This window comes from Chroicocephalus ridibundus, chromosome 4 (genome assembly GCF_963924245.1).
Source record: "Chroicocephalus ridibundus chromosome 4, bChrRid1.1, whole genome shotgun sequence".
NCBI lineage: Eukaryota > Metazoa > Chordata > Aves > Charadriiformes > Laridae > Chroicocephalus > Chroicocephalus ridibundus.
Window position 1 is genome coordinate 80,190,986 of NC_086287.1, and position 23,388 is coordinate 80,214,373.

General features: G+C 38.9%; 1 protein-coding gene across 1 annotated transcript in view; it reads left to right on the forward strand.

Moving 5' to 3' along the window:
• Positions 1-5,961, forward strand: part of LOC134514866 (plasmanylethanolamine desaturase-like) — a 57,909-nt gene extending 51,948 nt beyond the window's left edge. The window contains exons 5-6 of the mRNA XM_063333184.1: positions 3,316-3,426; positions 5,875-5,961. Coding sequence (XP_063189254.1) covers positions 3,316-3,426; positions 5,875-5,961 — 198 coding nt within the window. The remainder of the gene's footprint in view (positions 1-3,315; positions 3,427-5,874) is intronic.
• The last annotated feature ends 17,427 nt before the right edge of the window (positions 5,962-23,388 follow it).

Sequence of the window (23,388 nt, forward strand, 5' to 3'; positions counted from 1 at the left end):
GGGACTTGAAGATCTACACCAAAAAAAAAAATCTTGTCTACATGAGTAATTTACATTGTCTAGGCTTTTAAGAAATCTTTCCTCTCTGAGAAGTAGAGTCGATCAAAATAATCCTGACCACCCTTTCTTAAATACACTTGCAGGTTGAACAAGTGTTATTTTTTTCCTTTGGCATCTACACGTAGTTGCTATTACTTTAGTCAATGATACACATATAGTGATTAAGAAGCCATTTCTGGATTTCTAGTAATTTCACATCTGTTTTCACAGTTTTATGAGATACTCTTGAAAATACTGAGCACTGACACTTTTCTGAGTAGCTTCCCTTTTTTGGTGTACACCAGCAGTCATTTCTTGTATGCTAAGAGATTTTATGCTACCCACCTGAAAACATAGATGGTATTTCTCTATATAACAGTTCTCAATTACCTTGCTCCTAAACTGTGGCTAATAGTTGCTCAAGTTATTTGTATATTTGAGGGACCGCTAAAAGATAAGAATATTTCAAATTTATTCTTCTGTAATTCTACTACTTCATAAAAAAAAATCAATTTAGTCCTTAGTTTTCAAGGGATTATTTTATTTTAAGGAGTGTGCATTATCTTCTTAGGCTTGCTTTTATAACATAGAATCATAGAATGGTTAAAATTGAAAAGGACCTTACCACCCCCCTTCCATGGTCGGGGACACCTTCCACTAGACCAGGTTGCTTAAGGCAATACGCTTGCTACTCACTTTCTTACGCTTTTTGGGGAAGAATAAGAACCTGGGAACTGTGATATCCCTCCTGCACAGAGACTGCGCTGTTTAAAGGGTAGGAGCTTGCAAACAGTTCTCATCAGGATCCCAGTGCTTCAAGGTAATTGTTAGGTTATCATATCCCATTCACTCTTTTATAGCTCTGTATTTGTGCTTTTCTATTTGCTATATAGTAATTTCCAAATACGAAAAGTTCTAGTAGTCTACTAGTTAAGCAGGTAAAATTAACCAGAGAAAAAGTACATTTACCTTCTAAGTAAAACTCTGTCGTGGTTTAACCCTAACCGGCAACCAGGACCATGCAGCTGCTTGCTCGCTACCCCCCTTGGTGGGATGAGGAGGAGAATCGGAAGAGTGAAAGTGAGAAAACTCCTGGGTTGAGATAAAGTCAGTTTAATAAGTAAAGCAAAATTCACGTATGCAAGCAAACCAAAGAATTCATTCACTACTTCCCATGGGCAGGCGGGTGTTCAGCCATCTCCAGGAAAGTTGGGCTCCATCACATATAACAGTTACTTGGGGATACAAACACCAACACTCCAAATGTCCCCCCTTTCTGCTTCCCACAGCATTTTATACTGAGCATGACATCACATGGCTTGGAATACCCCTTTGGTCAGTTGGAGTCAGCTGTCCCAGCTGTGTCCCCTCCCCGGTTCTTGTGCCCTCCCAGCTTGCTCACTGCTGGGGTGGTGTGAGGAGCAGAAAAGGCCTTGAGCGCTTAGCAACAGCCAAAAACAGCAGTGCGCTATCAACACTATTTCTCATCCCAAATCCAAAAGAGTGCTACACTAGCTGCTAGTAAGAAAGTCAACTCCATCCCAGCTGAAACCATGACAAACTCTGCTGGTTTTATGGAAAGCTTTGTGAGGAATGCTCTGCTCTTTCATACCAAGTGACAAAATTTCCTAATTTCATAATCTCAATAATACAATATCTTTTTCTGCTTCTTTATACTCTTAAAGCATTAAGTTACCAGAGAGAGGTGATCATTTGGACAGGTACCATTTTGCCATTTTGAAGTTCAAATATTTACGCTTTTTGTGTGTGTCACACAATGCTGATCAGACTTTGTGAAAAATCTGAAACTGATTGTGTGCATTGATTAAATCCTACTGGTTTGTGTACTTGAAATGCTTCTCTTTTTTTGAGCCCGAAATGCGTCTTTTTTTGAGCCCTGTACGTCCAGTAATAGTGACTGGTGATTTCCTTACAGTGTAATGGGACAAAAAAACAGGCAAACTTGCAGCAGCTTGACAGAGACACGTAGTGTAGTTCTCAAAACCCTACAGTAAAACCTTGAAATCGGGCTTTCTCAGGAATAATTAAAGGAGCAAGTTCAGGGTTAACTAGAGACCATACCTATATGTAGGAAGCAATGCAGAGCAGTATACAGTGGAAGGATGTCATTTCTTTGTTCTTGGGCTTTTTCGAGTCTCCTAAGTGGAAAAAGATGAATTAGGACTAGGATGAATGGATGAAAATAGATTTTTTTTTTTTTTTTAAAAAAAACTTTTTTTTCTTTTTCTCTTAAGGCACTGCTTCCACCTACAGCTTTCTTCCAAAACTTGAAATGAATGAAATCGCTTTCAACTTTAATAAAATCAGAAGTGTTATGAGAAGCCTTTGGGACAGGGAATTTTCACGTATATTTTCTAATGAATGGCGTTCTCCAGCTGTCCCTGTACCCCGTCTAATATTTTACACAGCCTTAGAAATGTTGGTTCTGTATGCTTTATTTGCCATGGATATTTGCATCACAGAGTGCTTTGAGGGAGACTCTATTGAGAATAAAATTTTATTAACTCATTGAGAATATAATATTATTTTTTATGCAATAATTTTCCACTTCAGAAAACTTTTGTGTAATATTATAAATCGGGTTCAAGCTAAAATACGCACTATGGAATTTATAATCCTTGTTTTCTAAATGACAATGATAGTACTAATTAAGTTGCTGTTTACTGGGGAGTCTCGGTCCTTTATACACTATTGAATGGAGGCAGGGAGGAAATCTGCAGGCCTTGTCAATGAGATGTAGGTGCTGCTTACGGCAGCCCAGTGCAGAATTTTTTTTGGATCTGGGAGCATGTGGCCGTTCGTGCCTGTGGTCCCTTGCTCAGCTCGGCAAGCACAGGCTTGTACCTGGGCCAGACACTCGCTGCAATGCCATTTCTCTGCAAGTATGCCAAGTGAATTTTTTTCTGTTGTTGTACAAATGTGTATTGTGTGTGCTTTGTAACAAAGGTAAGGATGATGCTAGGAAAAAAAAACTGTTTGATGACACTTGAAAAGTTTCTTGCTCTGAAATGTTACGAGGTAGAGTTTTTTCTTCTTTCCTTCAAAATAAAGCAGCCTACTTTGACGAATGACAGGTCTTCATCTTTCTTATAGTGGAAGAAAGTAGCAAAATAGCAGCTTTGATTCACTCTTCTCTTGAGAGATGTTACAATATATTCCATGAGTTGCAATGTCATCTTTATACTAGTGGTATTTTCTTTTTCCAGTGGTCTTGGAATCTCCCCCCACAGGTTATGTGCCATCTTATGCAAATAGGTAGAAGTCTTCCAGTTTGCTGTAATGTCCTGGAAGGCTGTCCTCAGAAACACTCACCCCACCCTAGAGATGATGAATTGTCACCAAAACATAAGTCTTTGTGGTTTTGGGGTTTTTTTTTTGTTTGGAGTTGTTTGGGGGTGTGTGTGTGTGTGTGTATGTTCACGTTCATTGATTGTTTTTTCATTCTACAAGACGATGGGGCGGGGGTTGACTGTTTAAGGTTCAAACTTAGCAACTTGCTGTAGGGAGATGCACTGCGCTGCTCCCTGAGCACCATTGCTGAGGCACTCTACGAAGACACACCAGTACAGGTATGTACACCCAGTTGCTGGACTAGGGGGTTATAAACTACCAACTGGTTTTCATCAGCCTGCAGTTTTCCTTTTCAGAGTCTAGAAGAACTGAAAACAATTTTGTTTGTGGAAAATCTCAGTACCTGCTTATAATTAACTCCACAACAGTGGTTTTCACACAACTCTGTTGCTTATTTTATATAAACTTCGAAGGGTTTTATAAAAATTAAATGTTTAACAACTGGAAAAATAAATAAAACTGAAACATTCCAATAACCTGGAGGAGATCTTTTTTCCAATGTTTTCTGGGAAAATTGGTAGCACAAGGTACATCTGGAGATCTGGCCCAGATCAGCTCTCCTATGTTTAAGGTTGCATGCAGTGTGGTTTTTCTAGCTATTAGAGTGTGTCTATGTGCACCAGATTTTATCAAGGACAACGAGAAGGAGCATACCTCTGAAGGCTTTAATATGACAATTTCTTGAGTCACCTGTATGAGATGCTTTAGTATTTCTTTCTGTTTAAATGATGATCATCTATATTATCCTGCAAATTTCTCTTGAACTTTGTTCTTCTAACTGCAGCTGCTCCAAGTGCCTTTCTAATACTTGCTCTTCTAATGTATTTTTCTTTTGTGACTAAGTGTTTTTCTGTAATGAATTCTTTTCTTCCATGTTTTGTTACGTCAAAGTATTCTGGTTTTACAGTGTAGTATTTAATTATATTTTTGCTAATTTGAATATAAAAACTCAAATTGCATTACGATTGAATTTTTGAGAAAATCTTTGGATTATTTGTGAAGTTTTGTTCTTAGATTTATTATTTTTTTTTAATCCATGAAGTAAATGATTTCAAACAGTGCAACAATATGTGTTTATTTATTTATTAATTAAGTAAACCTTGTGGCATGATACTCTACAGAATAAGGAAACATTTTGACACATAAAAGTAGAAAGTAACTGTTGTGATTTAACGGACAACAAAATACATTTGTTCTTTTAAGATCTTTATCTATATGTTTCTTTATAGCAAAGGGAAAGTGAAAGTCTATTTTGTTTTTATACTTAACATGCTCTTTTATTTTAAATTATTGTTTTTCACCTTGCCATATTATTTTGGTTTAAGAGATCTGTACCGGCACAAAACTAATCTCCCATGTATAGATAAAGTTTAGTCTTTTTAGATTTTGATTATTAATGTTAGTGTGCACTCTTTTTTAAATTTATGCCTATTTATTTGTGGTTACCATATATTTTAACTACAGTTTCTTTGCATTATTCTAGAAAACAAGTTTTTGAATTAATAGAATCATATGTTGTTTTCTTTCATTTCATTATGTTTACTTAATTGGAGGTGTCAGTACCCGGTCCATACCAGACTTTCTCACAGAGAATAGTATTGTTTGTTATATGGGTCTTGAGTTGAGGCAATTGTTTCTAAATGAAATTCCTTCATAGCAGTAATACAGGGGAAGAGAAGAACTTAAATCAGACCCAAAACACACACTGTGAGTTCTGTAACATTTTATATCGCTTTTACAATCGCTTACAAGATTTATCTTATCCATAGTGTTAAAGTATATCATATCTATTGCTGGTTTCCACAGAGAGTTAGTTGTATAGTGTATGTGTGCAACAGCATTGCAATCATGTGTCATCTTGCTTCTGATTTTTTTAAAACAATTTGGTTGCAAGTGGAGTGTGGTGGTGGGGTTTTCCATTGATGTTAATTGCAGGCATAAGAGATGCCTATTGGGAAATATAGCCCAAATATATCTATATATCTGTTGTCATTGTATTTTTGTTATGTGCTTGGGGTGCTGATATGCAGAACTGAGGGGCTTCCCTTGGTACAATCTGTTTGCGTGCACGCGTGTGACTGTAACTTTGACCTCTCTTGCTGTTTTATTGAGATTGCACTTGGGTCTAGAAGGATATGCAAGCCAGGGAAAACTGTGTACTTCAGCTAGCTGCAGTCCTTGGAAGTTCCTCTGGTCAGGATGTGGGCTCTTCTAGTTTTGCTGTTATGTGGCTGATCAGTACCTGTTTCAGTCTCAGTTCCAGCAATTGTTATTCTTGGTGAATTGCTCTCCATTTATGCTTATTTGAATTGTACTTCTAGAAAACTTTCTTTTATTGTGCTTTTTCAGATGGGAAGGACAACAGATGACATGTTCAGTGAACATACTACTTTAGGAGGAGTTTGCTTTGGTTGTTGGAAAAAAAATCAATTGTTGTTTTTATTTTCGTTTTTTCTCCAACAGGCTTGTATCAGGCCATCTAGCATCGTATTGATCCAACAGCTACAAGGCATTACCTCATTGAGGCCAATGGAGATAACTCTTCAATAGCCATGATTCCACTTGCCTGCATGCTACATAAATTGCCTTCTTAATCACCAGGTAAGCCTGGGAATTTCCTTATTAGATTCTTTATTATTAATCTTTGGTAAGGATAGGTGAGGGCTGAATGACATTTGCTGTTGGTAAGGGACATGGGAGACCTGGTTCTCAACCCGGCATGTTGTTAGTGCTGAGCCCAGACTTTGACCTGGGTCAAGCAGAACACGGACTAAACGATCATGGAAAGCTTAATGTTTTGCTAGATCTACAGAGTGTTCCGCACATACCTTCCTTCTCTTTCTTTTATATTCCCAAGACCAGATTTTGGAGCACCAAGTTCTTTCAGGAATTAATCAGATTTGTGCTCCTCTTAATGCTTCAGTTGTTGTATTTCAGCTCCCTAGCTGGTCAGACATCTCTGTTGCAAAAGTTCCTCCTTATCCCAGTGTCAGGAATGATGGGAGTCGGGTGTGAGGGTTGGGGAAAGGGAGGATGCTTTAGCCAACATCACAGAAAAAGCTATCCTCTTTCCTTAGCCTCCTGGGAGCGTGTCTGTGCTTGGCTTATTGCCATGCATGTTCCAGTGGGGCATTACAGCTCTCTCTGCTGAGCTGAACTCATGGCTTTAAGGTTTGTTTGGGTTTGTTTTGAAAGACTTGGATGCAGCTGTCTCGAATTTCCACTCAAATATGTTCATTTGGCCTTGCTTGTAATGAGCTGAATTTCATATTGCCTGTACTGCACAGCCAGCTTGCTACACAGAATCTTAACAGCTTTAATAATTCCCCTAACCATCCAATTAGACTAATAATAAAGGCTTAATTACATATCCAGTTAATCATCAGATTTGTTCACTGAATGGCTTTAATTGGTAGATAGAGCTGTTACACTATTCCAGTTTGAAAGCTATCACCCATTTTTGCTCACAGCTGTATCCTCCCAATTTTTTTTATGACTGGGACTTGACCAGCATTTATTAAGACAATAAGAAGGCTCAGAAGCAAAGAAACAGAACCACCCAGTGCTGTGGCAGCACCCTTCTACCTCTGGGCGCCTGTGTTCAAGCCAGGACCTCTCTTTTCTGTGCTCTGTACTGCTCATGTTGAAGGAACTCCAAATAGCAAATGGCTGCTTTACACGTTTCCAAAAATGAAGCTGTTCTGTATTCTGCCCAGGTAGTTCCCTCAAAATGACTGTTAAAGACTCTGGGACCTGGAAGCCCCTTGGCTTTGTAGGATTCAATAATGCACCACCTAAGCCATTTTGAAATAGATATTTCAGTAGCCCTGAGTCTTTTCTTATTATGGAAACATATAAATTGGCTCATCCTGTAAAACCCTTCAGTTTTAAAAATGTAAAACCTAATTGCCTTATGGACATTCAAAGAATGGAGGCACTTCTCTGGGGAGATTTTGCACTGAACCAAAAGATGACAGAACTAGTTACTGATTAAAAAGAAAAGAAGAGTTAACCTCTTGATGCCAGTTGTCAGGATTTCCCCTCATATATTTCTACCTGGTTTAATTGCTGCTATATTTCCACACCACACAGATCTTTCTTCATTTTCTTCAGGGCTGAGTGGGGTAACTGGTTACAGAAACCTCATTGTCCCAGTCATGTTCCCTTCATGCTTTCAAATCAAATGCCCTGTACAACTGCAAAATAATTTCCTTCCTTTAACAAGCCTTCCAGTATCCTGAGTTCAGAAGACTCGTGTTCAATGTTGAGCTTTAGCTGACAATATTGACCTTTACTGTATTTTATGAAGGTATCATTTGAAACTACCTTAGTTTGGGGGGGTGGGGAGGGAGCCTACTATGTCAAGAATAATTATTCTGCCTTTGCATAAATAATCTTTTATCAGAGGAGAAGAAATGGTGATATTTTTAGCAGGCTTTACACCCTGGGGAAGTAAATGACACATAAAAATGAACTTTCAAAGTCTTGGTCTATAGAAAAAGGAGCAGTGTGTGACGGCAAAAAAGTGAATTTCTGTGAATTAGTACAACTCATTATTCGTGCCATACACACTTGCTGCCTTACATTCCCTGCACTGTAGCTGGAATATAAAATAAAACCCGGCAGCCGCCTCCCTGGCCCTCAGTGGCGGCCGCTCTGATTGGATGCCACCTACAGCATGGCAGCGAGCATCAAGGAGCTGCGAGCTGGGAAACATGCGGAGCAGCCCTTCCTTAAAGTGCGTGTCACAAGTTACCTTTAAATATATTTAAGTGGTTTAGATTTAACAGGCACCCCAGTTCCCCCCTTGCAGCTTGTTTAAGAGGGGGAGGAGGGGTGTGTATACAGATCAATAGCACTTTGACAAACTGTTTCCATAGCTGGAGCCTTTTTTAAAAAAAAAAAAAAAAAAAAAAAAAGTAAAAGATTTCAGAAAATGCACAGATGCTGAACCTCAAGTATGAGAAATGATCCTACTTTGGCAGTCTTATCTTTAGAGTCCTGGATTTTTGGCTGTTCGGTGTGGGAGCTGTAGATTTATTTAGTATGCATATTGCACATAAAGATTAAACAATGTCAGTGAGAGTGTAGTGTGTAACCTTTCGATTAACTTCTCTTCAGATAATTAATGTAGTTATTCATAATGTGCATGTGTTCATGATACAAATCTAATATTTTCTGTAATCAAGGTTGGAAAACTCAAGGTCTTGCTGGTCGAGCCTGGAGGTGCTGTGTAATGTCCTCGTGCAGCAATATGTAATATATTGATATCACAGCAGTGTCTAGGTGGCACCAAATCTAATAACTGCTGACCCTGGAAACCTTTAGTGAATTGTCTCATGGGTTTCAGCTCACTCTGTACCACCTCATCTCACCTACTTGTGCATCCCCCTTCCCCAGAACTGGAAGGGGAGCACTGGCATGGCCTGTGCTTTAGCAGAGGAAAGGAGTGCTGAGCAGAGCCCACTCATTCCCCAGGTGCTTTTGAGGGCCAGTGGAACCTTTTGGGAGTGCTACATTTGGTGTCCTCCTTTGCATGCACTCTTTCCCCTGCTGGCTGGCTGCCGAGATGTCTCCCTAGCAAAGTCCCTGACAAGTTGTATGTGTAGGCTCGTGGCTTTGGAGGAGTGTGGAGACAGCAACTGGGATAGACAGACTACGCCTGAAGGAGGCGTGGCACAGGAAGGTATCAGAGCCTTTTCTGTCTATGCCATGGGAAGAATTTCTTCTAGAACAAGTTTTGACTTTACAGATGCAAAGAGCTTTGGAAAAGGAAAAGCCAGAGATGCCTACACCCATCCATTGCCCTTGAAACCTTATTAACACCTTGCTCACAAAGATTAATAGTACTGTGATACATAGTGGCTCAAGTCCCAGGAGACATTCAAGTGCCCATTGCTTTCATACACTAATAGCATGTGATCTTGTGTTTTCCAATATTTTCTTGTTTGCAGCAGCTACAGGTTTTCTTGTTTTTCTTTCCAAACGTTTAAATCACCTTCCTTTGCTGTGTTTCAGTTCCTTGATGGCTTCCTATTGACGGGGCAGTTGCAGATTAGGGCTATGGCTGTTTGTATGCTTACTTTCTTTCAGTGCTGCAGGCCATAGTGAAATGAGCCCCTGAGTCATTACAGATTTTCCTTTAGACATGACCTCACTTTAACAAACTGTTCCAAAAGCTGAAGGGGGTCAGCATGTAAAATGGGTAAAGCAATGCTGATACTTTTTCTCATTGCATTTGGATGTGAAATTTTCAGAGGACAGTAAGGACACTTTGGAGTTATGCAAAGAGTTATGTCTCTCCATTTTGTTTTTCTGAAAATGAAAAGAACTAGAGGTAATTTGTGATAAGGGGTATTTTTCTGAGAATCTTCAGATATTCCCTTAAAAAATTGTCATTAGACCTAACTTCAGTATGCCTCTCATTGTGAGGGGGGCATAAGTAAAGAGAATTTCTTCATGATTAGGGCATTTTTTCTAGCATCACTCCTTTCCTGCACCACCCTATGCCATAACTATCCTTGGACTCCATTAGAGGTAACACTGCCCATTTCTTCCCTTGGTGAAGGCAAGTGCTGCCTTCTGAATTGTAGGACCTTCAGCATCATTTTCAGATAAAATTATTTTGTCTGCTTAAGTTTTTGTTTTTTAAAGGCTTTTTAAAAATCAGGACCTTAGCAGTTCTCTGGTTATTTGTGTCTGCCATACCCTGTTCACTGTAATCAGGTTGAGATTCCTTTATCTGTCCCTGCCATTATGCAGTGTAACACGTTGCTTACAACCATATCAGGAATCTTCCTGGTTTATGATGGTTCATTAAGTGCATACAATTAAGCATCTGTTCAAACTAAAATGTTAAACTTTATGGCATTTGGGTTGACAGTCAAGTGTGTTCAGTACAAATGCCACATTTCAGTACTTGCCTTTTTAATATTTTATTGCGTTGTCTCGAAATTAGCTTTTTACCCTTTTTTTTTTTTTTCTCTGACCCTTTCAGATTCCGCCCTGAGAGAAACACTACGGCTTGTTCTTGCTTCTTCAAAACCACTTACAGTTCTGCCCTGGCCTGTCTCTGTGACCTGTCAATTGTTGTTTGCCTCCTCTGTAAATAACGTGATCCTTGAGACCTTTTCCTTTTCACACTTTGCATCAAACATTATTTCTTTCTCCACATTTATTCAGCTCCATTTAAAACTCTTAAATGTTCACTTTTATTTTTTCACCCATTAGAACAGTAATTAGTTCTTGGAAAGCTCATAGACCTGCAAACTGTACCCTTGCTAAGTGAAGTTGTCTTGTGATCCTATTACTGTGATTCTTCCTTTTCTCAGCGTGCGTCCCTCTCCCTTCCTACTGCTCGTCATGGTCTTGTCAAGTATTCAAATGTAAGCTCTTCGGGGAAGGGCTTTATGTTTTAATATGTTCCTTTATAGCTGCTGGTGCACTGTAAGAATAAATGAATGTTCAAGGTCAGTCTACTAAAGTTTATTTGATTGCCAAAACTCTTCTCCTGTGCTTTGGATCCAGAAGAATGAGCAAATTCAAAGATCTCTTTATATCCACCAGCATTAACCGTCAAATTATGAATGCAATGTAAAAGTGTTGCAACAGTGGCCTAACCTTTTTCTGGTGCGCATCTTACCAAAGGGCTGTTACAGCAGAAGACAGCCCATTTTCAGATGCATTTGAGTCATCAGCCTTACACTGAAGGACACAGATGGGGCTAAGAATGGCTGTCTGGACCTGGCATTATCTACCATGACTCTGCGGACTTTAGAGAGATAAATAATGTCTTGGCCATGCAAATGTGAAACACAAATTTGTGACAGATTGCATGGGACCCAACGGTACTGATTGGGACTGTTCATAGGGTTAAGGAAGCAATGGTATCAGCGTGAAAGATGAAGAACGTATTTATATGTTATGGCAAATGGGAGCATTTGGATCTGATGACTACTTAGGCATACTCCAGTAGCAGAACAAAAACTACATTTCAAAGATGCACCTGTTGGTCTGTATTGTGCCAGTCCGGAGCATAAAAGAAAAAAGGAATGGAGACTTAAGTGTGGTATTGCCTTTTGATGCAAGTGAGCTTCTGCTGCTGTGTGAACTGAAGGTGTTCAGGGGAGTGAATTCATCCAACTTTTAAAGTTGCCCAATAGCAGCTGTTTTGCTGCTAGTTTTGATTTTGAATACATGAATAATTGGTTGTGTTCAGTTGTCTCTATCTGCTACTGTACAGGCTGCAGAGTAACTTTGTTTTTCCTCCTCCAAATCCACTCTAATAACAATATATTTAATAAAATGGCGTTGCTAGTAAAGGGGATGGTCACTGTTATACTTTTTAACCCTCTGCTTGTGCTGAGGAGCTGAAGTGTGTGGGGGGAATCAGTCCCTCGAGGAATTATACAGGAATTTCTGGCAATGTTTCTCATTTAAAATCATTTTTTTCCTCATCCTGGAACTCTTAGGAGAAACAGAATATTTGCAAGTCAGTGTTAGCACAAATATTACCCTAGAAAACTAAATATTGGACACATACTGGAATAACCTGGAAGATTTGGGAAGCTGGGGTTGGTACATACAGACATGTAAAAAGTAAGTGCAACTGAAGTGTTTTGAAGCTTCTGAACATCTTCCAACACTGTATGTGATGATGTTTGTTATTTGTTTGTGCAAGCCCCCAGCACTTCATTCCTCTTGTTCTTTACGTGTGTGGAAGTAGCTTTGTCTGCTGCTTCAGCCTGCTGGGAGGTTAAGCAGGAGGTAGCTCCTTTTCTACCCTCCTTCTCTTATCTTTTAGATTAGCAGGCCTTAGTTCCCTTCTTTTCTGTTTTGTTGCTCCTTATTCTTTGCTTTTGACTCCCTCTACCCAGCTGTAACCATATCCCAGGAGCGGGACTGGGTGATGTTTGTGGCAGACTCTGCCTGTTTAGCTGTCTGCCTCCTCCCCATGGTGACTTGGGGCCACTCTGCTCCCGCGCCTGCCTCCCCCATGGGGCTGCGCAGTCAGGCGTGCGGCCAGGGCCAGGGGCACTGGGGTTGAGTGGCTGCCCAGAAAAAGCGGTTGATCTCCTTTCTAGCTCAGCAGTCACAAAAGTCTCTCCAGCATCGAGTAGGAAATAAAAATCTCTGAAAGTGGGGCAACTCTAGCAATATTTTGCAATAGGCAGAAATTAGGAAGCATCATCATGAAGTCTTAAGTTGCTTTCTGTAGTTAGTTTCAGAGATTTTTATCTCAGAAGTCTGTTAGTGTGAAATAAAATTTAAAATGCCAGGGGAAAATGCAGCATCCACTAAAAGAAAATATTGCAGAAGTAGTCATCTTTTTTAAGGGCCTAATTATTTGGAATCCTTACTTTTCAGTCTCCTTAACAAGTGATGCGATCTGCAAACTCTGCGTGTTTCTGTTGAGTCCTGTCTTAGGACTGAGGGGTTTTGAATTCAGGCACCCGTTTAGAGAAATGAACTGGTATCATGTTTGTTGTTTTAGGGCTGACTTTAGTCACTGGACATTGGTGATGTTGTGTGAAGGACTCTTTTCTGCATACAGATTTTATTTAAAATCTGATGAATCTTGATAGCTAATCAATTGCTGTCTGAAATTTCGTTGCCTGAAAAGATGCTCTTGTGATTATGTTTGTTGAAAAATGTCGACGGAGTGCTACAGTAGTAGGCACCACATGAATCGGGTGGGTACCGCCAAACCATGTAGTCAGAGGCACTCTGTGTTGGAGATACAGTTTTTAAAGCAGAACTGGGATTAGCCTGTGCAGGAGCCAGGTCTGAGAAGCCCCCTGGACTCTTCAAAGATGAAGTCACAGAATTTTTTTAATATATTATCTATGGCTCTCAACTAACAATAATGAAATGGATTTACATTAATTTCAATTTTAGTTTTATATTCTCACTGCTGTCACTAAGCATCTGATGACTTTGTTATTCTCTCCCATTTTGCAATTCTTATCTCCTTTATTTGTCTGCCATTATGGCATCTCTCTATCAAATAGGCATTTGTGGGTCCCTGCTGCTGCCTACCCAAAGCACAGTATGTTTCTGATTGACATCAACCAGAGAGTACCCAGCACTTACTTAGGCTGACAGAATGGGCTAAAGCCCTTCCTCACTCACAAAATCTGTCCTGAGAAATTTGAATAGCTAAAATGGAAGCTCAGTTATTTTCTGTGGGAATTACTGCTCATGTATAACTGGGAAGAGGGGAGAAAATAATGTAGCAAGGAAAGCCTTCAGAAAGAGAGAAAGTAGGTGATAAAAATAGGGCATTTCCCTGACTGAATTTCCAGGTTGTACCAGCAAGAGGTTTCACTCCTCCTTTTTTGACCTTAAAAAAAAAAAAGGGGGGAGGAGGGAGGATGATGGTACATCAAAACAGTATTGGAGGTTTCTAAATAGATCTGAAGTACGGCTCAAAAGAATTGCATTTTATTTTGCTGCTATTGATTACACTGGAACGGGATGCAGCATGTTTTAAAGCATTCTGTAATTCTAAGGCATGTAATGAGACAGTCCCCATCACAGATCTCATGAACCTGGGAACAATTTAGAAAGCTGGCACTGTAATTCTCGAGCAATACATCCCCTCTTCTTGCCGCTATCAACTTGACCTGAACTGGGCATACAGTATAATAATAGTTCTGATTAATGTGGTTATTAAATATTTTTTTTTTTTAAATCCATAAGTGGTTGTATCAGTAAATTAAAAATATGGATTTTTTTTCATGAGATTAAAAGTGTGCAAATATGCTGTGAAAATGAATGTGCATGCAATAGAAATGTGTGTGAGTGTACAACATAAATTGTGTATGTAATATAAAATTGTGTAATGTCCAATGATTTCAGCTATAAGTGAGCCCCATCTGGTGGTGACGTAAAGAAACAACTGAAGTTCTAACTGCATGGAAAAGATTCATAAAAAAACCTCTGAATCTCTTTTTCAAAAGATCAAACATTTAACTAATATGATATATATGCATCTAGGTGCAATATAATCTCTACACTTTTTCAAAATACTCAGCTCTACAGCACAAACTAATAGCTCAATCTTAATAAGATTGAAAAGAATGAAAGAATGAAAAATATTTTTGGAAGATTTGCAGATAGTGTTTTGTCTTTCATGGGTATTGAATTTTAATGCAAATGTTGGCTTGTGCTGTACTAACTTTTTCACTTTTCTGATTCAGATAAATGTCAACAATTTCTTCAGCTTAGGAAAACAATACTGAATTGGCTTTTCTTTGTGGACTCAAATCACTTCCTGGAAAAACTTAATTATCGCAAGCTCCTGTGGTTTTGTTGTACAACATAGTAGCAGTGCACCAGCTAATGAGGACAATGAGAGCGATTGGAAGGGTATCACTGACTGTGTGCGTATGAAATTAAAGTTGGGCATCTCCATTGTATTTCTCCTCTGGAGTTGGTCTAGGTTGATTTGCCTTCAAGGCTAGTAGCAATCATTAAAAGTTAAGGGTTGTCACACCAGTGTCTGTTTTGCATTGACTCCAGACTTTGCCATCAGTGTGGTAAACATTTTGGTTTTCCCCTTTGCATGGAGTCCCCACCACAGCAAAACCTAGGTGACTTGCAGCTCCCACGAGCTACGTCTCATGGCTGTGATGGGCTGAGCTGACACAGTGACTTCTGGGGTGGCCTGGAGAAAGGGGAAAGGTAGAGACTGCTGGGGTGACATGAGACCACTGTGGCCCCAGCTGTACGCCCACACCAGTCTGGGCCAGGTCTCAGTGGCCTTTTCTTGCATGTGGCCTGAAAACAGCATCTCATCTGCCTGCCAGGTACTCTCCTTGGGGCAGATTTGGGTGTGCAGCCCAGCTCCGTGAGGTCAGCCAGTTCCTGGCTTAAACCAGCAGATGAGTGATGTTTGGGAGTTCTGTATGTGCAGTTTGGAAAGTTTGCACAGCATATAGTGTTAATCAGTAACATGCCAGCTGCTCTTTCGCAGGTCTTCCGTTACAGTTCTGTTAGTTCTAGCTAAAGCACTTTCTTTTTGTTCTAGTTTTTGGTAATGAACTGCATGGTTTTCAGCTTTACCTGTTAATTAATTAAACACCAGTTTGAGGACCTCTTTCAGTACATGCTGTTCTTCTGAACAACTTGGAAAGGGTTTTCTGTTCGAAGACATCTTAGAAGACTGAGAGATTGAGTTATGGCTAAGTTAACTGTGCATTTCGCATCCCCACTTGAACTAATATTTAGACCGTTTTATGCTATCTGGTGCTGTGAATTTGCTGTGAATCTCCATAGAGAACGTATTTCATGAAGCTTTGTGTATGGGGATTTTATGAGATCTTTCTTTTCCCTTCAGCACTATCTTCCTGCACTGTACAAATTGTGTAAACTTAACCCTTTTCCCACTTTGCTGGAGGGCTGGGGAGGCTGTGATTTTGATTCTGACTAGGCAGAGTGAAATCATTTCACATTGCAATACTCGGCATTTCTCATGGAGACTAATTTCCGTGCTGGTGTTTACCATTCTCTTTTGACCTGTTTCAGTTGTGACATCTTAAAAAGCATGCTTCTTAAATTGCACTGAATGTGGAAGTTCATCGTTTATATGATTGAATTGCTTCTGAACTGCTAATTGTGGTGGCTGCAACTTTGACTACTGTGTGTAGTCAAAGATGATTTTCAGCTGCTTTTCATTAAGATTTTAGGTCCCCAAACCAAAAATAACACCAATGCCTCTCTAGGGGTCAAAGTTGTCCATTTCTGGTTTAGACTTAAGTAAATGAATCAGTGGCATATTAAGTTTTAGTTTGTTTTTGAATTGATGCTGGTAACTGTTGAAATTAGAGCTGCTCTTTTTTTGTAACAGCAATGCATTGTTTAGTAATACATCATCATTCTTCTTTTCTAATTTTTTTTTTAAATGGATTGTGGATTTTGTTTTGATTTGCTTTTCCCTTCACACAATCTATATATGAGACTTCAGTTTGGAAGAGCTTTACATCTGCCCTAGCTGGTTTTGACACACAAACTGATCAGGTTCAAAAGTGGAACCACTCCAACTTTGGGTCACAGATTTTGAGATCTGCTCATCATTCTACCAAGGAAACACCACAGAATCTGTCGTCTGGTGCCTTACAAAGCCTGGTTTTGTATCACTAGGTAAAATAAGAGCTGTGAAATATCAGGTGGTTGTAACCTGTAGCCAGGAGAAAATTTGAAAGTAGTAGAGGAAGGAGAACAGAGAGAACTTGCCTTGCAGTGGCAGCTGCTATGTATTTCAAGTAGCATTACTAATGTTATGGGTGGGCAGTAGCTGGGTGGGTGCAGTCGAGTCTAAGAGCAGCAATAGCTAATTAAATGATGGATGATATGTTAGCAGGAAAAGACCTAGACTGAAGGGAAGGGAAAGTATGATTTGGGAAGTCTTCTAAAAAACATTTAAACACAAACCACTGTTCCGTCTTTCAGGCAGGGTAGATCATCCTTTGATAGAATAGGATTTTTGAGAACAATGGGAAAACATTATAGAAGCACTAACAGGCCACAGACCCCACTGATGGTTTATAGTGGGCATAGAAGTTTGAACAAAGCACCTTCACACAGAACTACGTCTTTGGCTTAGAGGATTTTGACTGTGACCAGAATGAGTTCATAAAAACTTTGAAATTTTATGTGGTACTGTATGCAGAGGGATGGCTGAGTTTGATCATTTGCCAGCATGGATCTCCTTAGGAGCTGGAGCACAATGATATTTGGACACATAACCATGAAACATAATTGTTAATCTTGATTGCTTCTAAGAGGCTGCGATTCCCGAAGTTGTATTTGTTAGATCTTCTATCTTTTGTTACTATATTTGGAGGCATACACACAGTGAATCCAACTTGTATCCAGGGAAAAATAAAGCTTTATAAGATGATTTTAATGTTAATTGATATAAAGTACACTTTGTGTCCATGTAAGTAAGAAATATAAATTGGTTGTGTGGCGTTTGTATACTGAAGAGTTTCTATTGTTTGATTTACGTAATGCAGTGTGTCACTAGGGAGAGAAGTTATTGACCAGATCTTGATTTAAATGGACCTGACTTCTAACCTAAGTCTCTAGGTTTTTTGTTTGGGTTTTTTTTTTTTTTCTGCTAGCTTTTCTGAATTGTTCCCTGCTGTCTGCATGACTGCAAGATTTTCATCAAAATCGTATTGTGGGGGAAAATGTGAGTTTTGTTAAAGTTGAAAATTTCCACAAAACCATAAACTTTTAATAGTGGGTTTTTTTTTTCTGGGAGGGGCAAGCTATAAACAAGTTCCACATTTTTCTCTGATTTTGAATTTGTTACAATTTCAAAAATTATTATTTTAAAGGCATACTATAAAGTAGTATATGTAATATACTACTGTATATTGTAGTAATATAAAGTAATAATATATATATTACTTTATTGTATGCAGTATATCTATCTCTTCTTTTTTGATCAAGTGTTAAAACTACTCATTGCATACAGGAAACACTCTGATCTCGAAGTTTACGAGTGACAGTAGCTTCCTTTAAGGATAAAATAGAGGTAAATATGAAACAATATTTCAGACCACAATATGTGTTGTCACTGTTACCGTCAATAGTAATAAAATTTTTCCAAAGCAGAAATTTTGGAAAAAAATTACTTTTGCAACAAACGTCAATATACCATGCACACATATATATCCCTATATATATGGATAAAGACAAATGCTGAAAGTACATGTAATCCAGAAGTTGTGGTGGTGGTTTACTCAATGTATTATTTTTAATTGAGTTTCTTATCCTTTTCCATTGGTCAATTAATTTGTTTCCTTGGATGTGTATTGTAATTATAAAATACGGGGGTAATCTACTGCTGATACAAACATTGCATTAACAGCAGGGCAGACCTGAATTAATAGTCATGTCCTTTGTTTGGTTTTTTTTTGTTCTGGTGTGTTTTTTTTCTTCCTCCACTTTTTACCCTAAGGAAGCTTATGCGGTGTCTGTATTGTAATACTGCACTTGGGCTCCAACTTAGGAGCACCTATTTAGGTCTACATGGCTGGACCTCTTTGGTCTTCTCTGTGTTTTTGAAAATATTGCTTACTCCGAATGGCCAGAATGTGCCTGAGCTGGTTGCAAATCAGAAAGCTGGGATGTGCCACGAAGAAGGTGGCAACATCAGAACACAAGTTGTGATGAGTTATTTCAGTGTGACTATTGGGAGGACTGGGTGCTGCTTTTTCAGGTGCTGAATTCTGAGGAGCTAAGAGAACTTCGTACTTTGGAGGTTCATGGTCTAAGCATTAATATGAACATTGTTCTTGTGGTATACAAGACTAGTTTTTTGAAAAGGGTTTTTTAATTGCATTTCAGTAATGATAAAAAGGCAGCAAATTCAGCAAGTCATATATGGGGAACCACCAACCACCCTTTGGTGGTACAGACAGGTGGCCTGTTTGATATTTACATGGAAGCATATACAGCTTGAATTTATAAAAAGGGTGAACAGAAAAACAGTGTCTCAATAAAATAAAATAAAATACTGAGTCTAATTCTGAAAAAACTTCTAAACTTGCACTATGGGATCTGTCACATATCAGCTAATCAGAGTGAAACCAGGAGGTATTGTCTTAGCAAATGCATGGCATGGCACAGCACAGGTGGCTGCATTAGTTCAGTCGCCCTTACAGGTCCCTCTTACCGTTTGATATTGCTGATACAGCTGTATCTCTGACCAATCTGTTCAGAGACAGAAATAAGTGTAAAAGCAGATGAGTTGCTCCAACACCAAGCAGACGGTCTGTAAACTGTATTCACAGGGTAAATGGAAAACAGCCTTACAATAGGCATTTGTAATTTTGGCTAGTTATATCATATCTCAGACTAAATGAACGCTGTCCTTTTTCAATAGTTGTTATAGTTTGAAAACCTGTTGAAAATTAAGTTTGATTTGCAAGAATATTGTTTTCCAAATACATCTTTTATCAGCTTCTCATCCTGATTAAAGAAATAATTACAGAGCCCTGCAGTAATGGACTGAGAGGTGATCTTTCTTAAAACAACAAATTAATCAAAACATGAGTTGCTTTCAAGGCTCGAAAGAGATGGGAATTCATTTAATATGCTGTTGTCATAACTTCAGATAATTAAAAGCTGATCTAATGACAGTAAATGATAGTTGAGAGAATTTAAGCTCTATGGCGCCGTACGGGGCTTTAAGGAGAGAGCAGTCTTAGTGTTGAGTTTGGATTCTCTCGTGTGAAGATGAAGGTCTACCTGAGCTCCTGACTCCTTACACAACTCCAGCAGTGTTAATATTGCTCTGAGATAGGTCCAGACACCTGCATACAAGGAAATGCAAGAAAATGTTTGTAACTTTTGGTTGGCTTTTTCAAACATAGTTGTCACTAAACGGTTTCATATTGCCTCATTAGAGGCGTTTCTTGAGTTGTGTGCTGTAGGCACACACATCCTTCTTTAATAAAAATAATTTCAAGTTGATGGCTGCCTACGGCATCCTCAGCAGTATTTGGAGAAAAAGGTAACCTATTAATATGCCTGGTTTGATCTGTTGGTGCTTGAAAATGCTGGATTATATTTTCATATTATTTTAATGAGTAGTCAGATCACTTACAAATCCCTGACAGCCTGCGTGGTTTACTAGCTGACTGGAAAAAAAAAAAAAAGAAAAAGGAAAATATTTGGTCAGCAAGGTATTTGGCAGATTTTTTTTTTTTTAATAATTAAGTCCATTATTGATTTCTAATAAATGACCTTTCTTGGCAGGTAAAAATCCTGTACCAGAGGCTCTTTAGATTTCAGTCCCTAGCGACAGCACTATTAAGGGAAACAATTTTCAGCCATCTGGAATGCATTCTTACTGTATCCCACCTGTGCCCCAAAAGCACAGGGTGTGAGCAAAGGTTGGACAACCACACAAAGGCAGAGCTCTCCCTCCATGGCACTGCTGGAGCAGGAAGCATTGCTGACCAGGCCAGGTCATCACCGTGGCTTCCTAAGGTCCATGAGCTGGGAGGCGTTGAGGTAGTGGTTGGTTTGGGGTTTTCGGTTTCATCTTTAAAGGAGCACATGTGCTTACTTCTTTCTCTCCCTGCAGGTGGTCTCTAGACATCCATTCTAACCTGAATTATTCAATGATTCAAAGAAGATTTTAAAAGCTCTCACTGAAAACATGGGTGTGCTTGTGCCATTGGAGGTGGAGTGAAAGAACAAGAGGACATAACTTACTCTTATATTGCTTTAAAGAAAAATTGGCACCCTCTGCACCAATCCTCAACTATTTTTTACTGTAAGATACTACTGTACCATATGTTTATGGTTCCTTCACTGATGACTTAAATATTGTTATAGCATGCTAAAGAATTAATAGATTTCTCCTCCAGTAGTGCTGAATTTACTCCCAAAATTCAAGTTATCAGCTGTAAAATTAACTGCATGGTGTACATAATGTGGTTTGACATCAGTCTTAAAGACTTCTCTAGATTTATAATACCAAGCAGTAGGAATATTTACGAATACTTCTGATAGTTGTAATAATTTCTCATTATCATTTATCATCATTTTGCAATGCAGTAACTGAATGGAAGCAACCCCATATAGCTGTTGCCATTAAAAGATCATTTGCCAGCAGCAGCACACGGTGTTGTGTAGGTTGGTTCCCAGGCTAACTCCAGAAGCTAAATACAGTAGCCCATGTGACATTGTATGCTCGCTGTTGGGAGCTGGTGAGTTGTTAATGATACCCGTTATACCTATTTTATTCACTATAAATCTTGGAGATGTTCTCCTTTTTCAGAAACAATAGTCGTAACCTGCAGCTCAGTAATTCTTCAGGTCTGATTGGAGCTAGGATCTTTGGTTAAATTTGTCTTCATTGCAAGCACTTTCAGGGATAATCTTCCAGCTTTTGTCAGTTGGAGATGTAAGAACTGGTTCATCCCTAGGAAGCTAAGGAGACGACAGCTTCTCTCCCATTTCTGATAACTTTTGCAAGGAAGGAATCATTGCTGTAGCATCTTGGTTGGGTAAGCTACTGTTATCCATGTTGAAACTGTTTTATGCTGCTACCCATCCTGGAAGTGCTGGTCATTGGGAACACAGTGTGAGAGTTGCCTTCTGGGCCACTGGAATTGGTAGTTGAAACTGGTGGTGTAGAGGAGTTGTTTCTGTTGAAGAGAGTAAAATCACTGGAGTAATTTTGTTGTGTGTGTGTAGAATAGAAATCTTAATATGCTTCTCCCTTAGTTGGTACTGTTTTGTCTTTTACTTCTATACTGTCTAAACCACTTGAAATTTGTGACTATTTATTTAGTCTCATAATCCCCTTGTGTGTAATTGAGTATCCCCATTTCACAGATAAGGTACTAATTGATTTCCTCACATTAGGCAGGGAATTTGGCAGAGCAGAGAGTTGAACGTATGTCTCTAGAGCCTGAGATTCCCTCAGTACTGACTAGGCCATATTCTTTTTCTGTGTCTCTCCCTTTTCCCCCATTTTGTTCCTCTCCTTTTTTTTTCCAGTTTTGAGAAATGTGCCCTGCACTGTAGAGGGTAGACATATGCGGCCTCTGAGTATAGATGTCAATTTAGAAATGTGCCTTAAATAAAAATCCAATCGGGACTCACAGAGGATACCACTCCGAGGCGAAGGTCGGGTAGTAATGGATGGCAAAGGACAGTGATGTAGTTCTGCATCAGTTTGTATCACTTGATGGGCTCTGGATGCCTGCTGTTAGCAAGCAGGATTGCATAATAATAAAACCAAAGACCTCTAATAATGGGTCAATGTTCTTCACCTTAAAATGCGTGCTTGTTTTCTTGCTATCTTTTTTCCAGAGCAACTACTTAGGATAGGCACATATTCAGCGATTGGTATTTGAAAAAATAAAACTGCCCTTTGCTAAGAGCTGCTGCTGAGTTATGTGTTGTTCTGTGTGTACTGAAAAGCTCTGGGATTTGCTAAGTATAAATGACAATAGTGGTCACTGATACCATGTTCTGACAGATACCAAAACTAGAGATTTTCTTCAAGTGCTTTAGAATAACTAAAGCAAAAGTTATTTTACTTTTACTTACTAACGTTAAAAGTAAAAAAGATGTTATAGGAAAACAATTGCTGCTACAGAAGCAATTCACAGTGAAAATTAGCATTACCAGCCAAACTTTCATAGTTGCTATGTATGCCTTGCCTTGATGTAGTCTTTCTAATTTGGACTATGTAATTTTTTTAAGGCTGTAATATTTCCTAATATTTTATTAGAAGTCATTATTTTAGAGTTATAAAACATGTATGCTCTTTTTCCTAAGAGGCCAAAATGGCTACAGGTCTTTCAAGTTAAATACTGTACATAATTAGATAATTTTAAAAATGCATCTTATTTACCCAGAAGTGATTCCAGTCTCTTGACAACACACAAATAAGGCAGATAACTTTTTCTGTGTGTATTTACAAAGCTGCCTAGCCTTTCAGTCAATATGTAGTATGGTAGCTTGCACAAATATATACTTTAATACATTTAAGCTGTAACTTGCAGCATGCAAATATGCGCTGGGAAGCCCTCACTGGAGCTAATACTGCTACGTATGTTCAATTATAAATGTAGAAGCCAGTTTTTAAAATGCTCAAACATAACTGTCTTAACAGCAGCTCAAACCTTTTTTTATAATAACAATATTTACTTGGGGGACACAGTAGCACAAAACCCACCTTTTAAAACTAACAGATCTCTCTGTACGGGAACTCTATTCTGACTCCCTTCTTTGTGGGTCACTGGAATAAGAGACACTTTCATTTACTCTTCTTGTTTGAACCCTTTGCACGGTATTTGAGACTGCTGCTATGACTATTTTTTGCTGTGCTTTGCTTATGTTCTCCGGATTTCTTTCTTGTTTGGCCACCAGCCATGCCAGTCAGCCAAGCCACTTCAGAAATTTCAAGTTATTGTCACAGTCTCTATAGTCCTTCCTCAT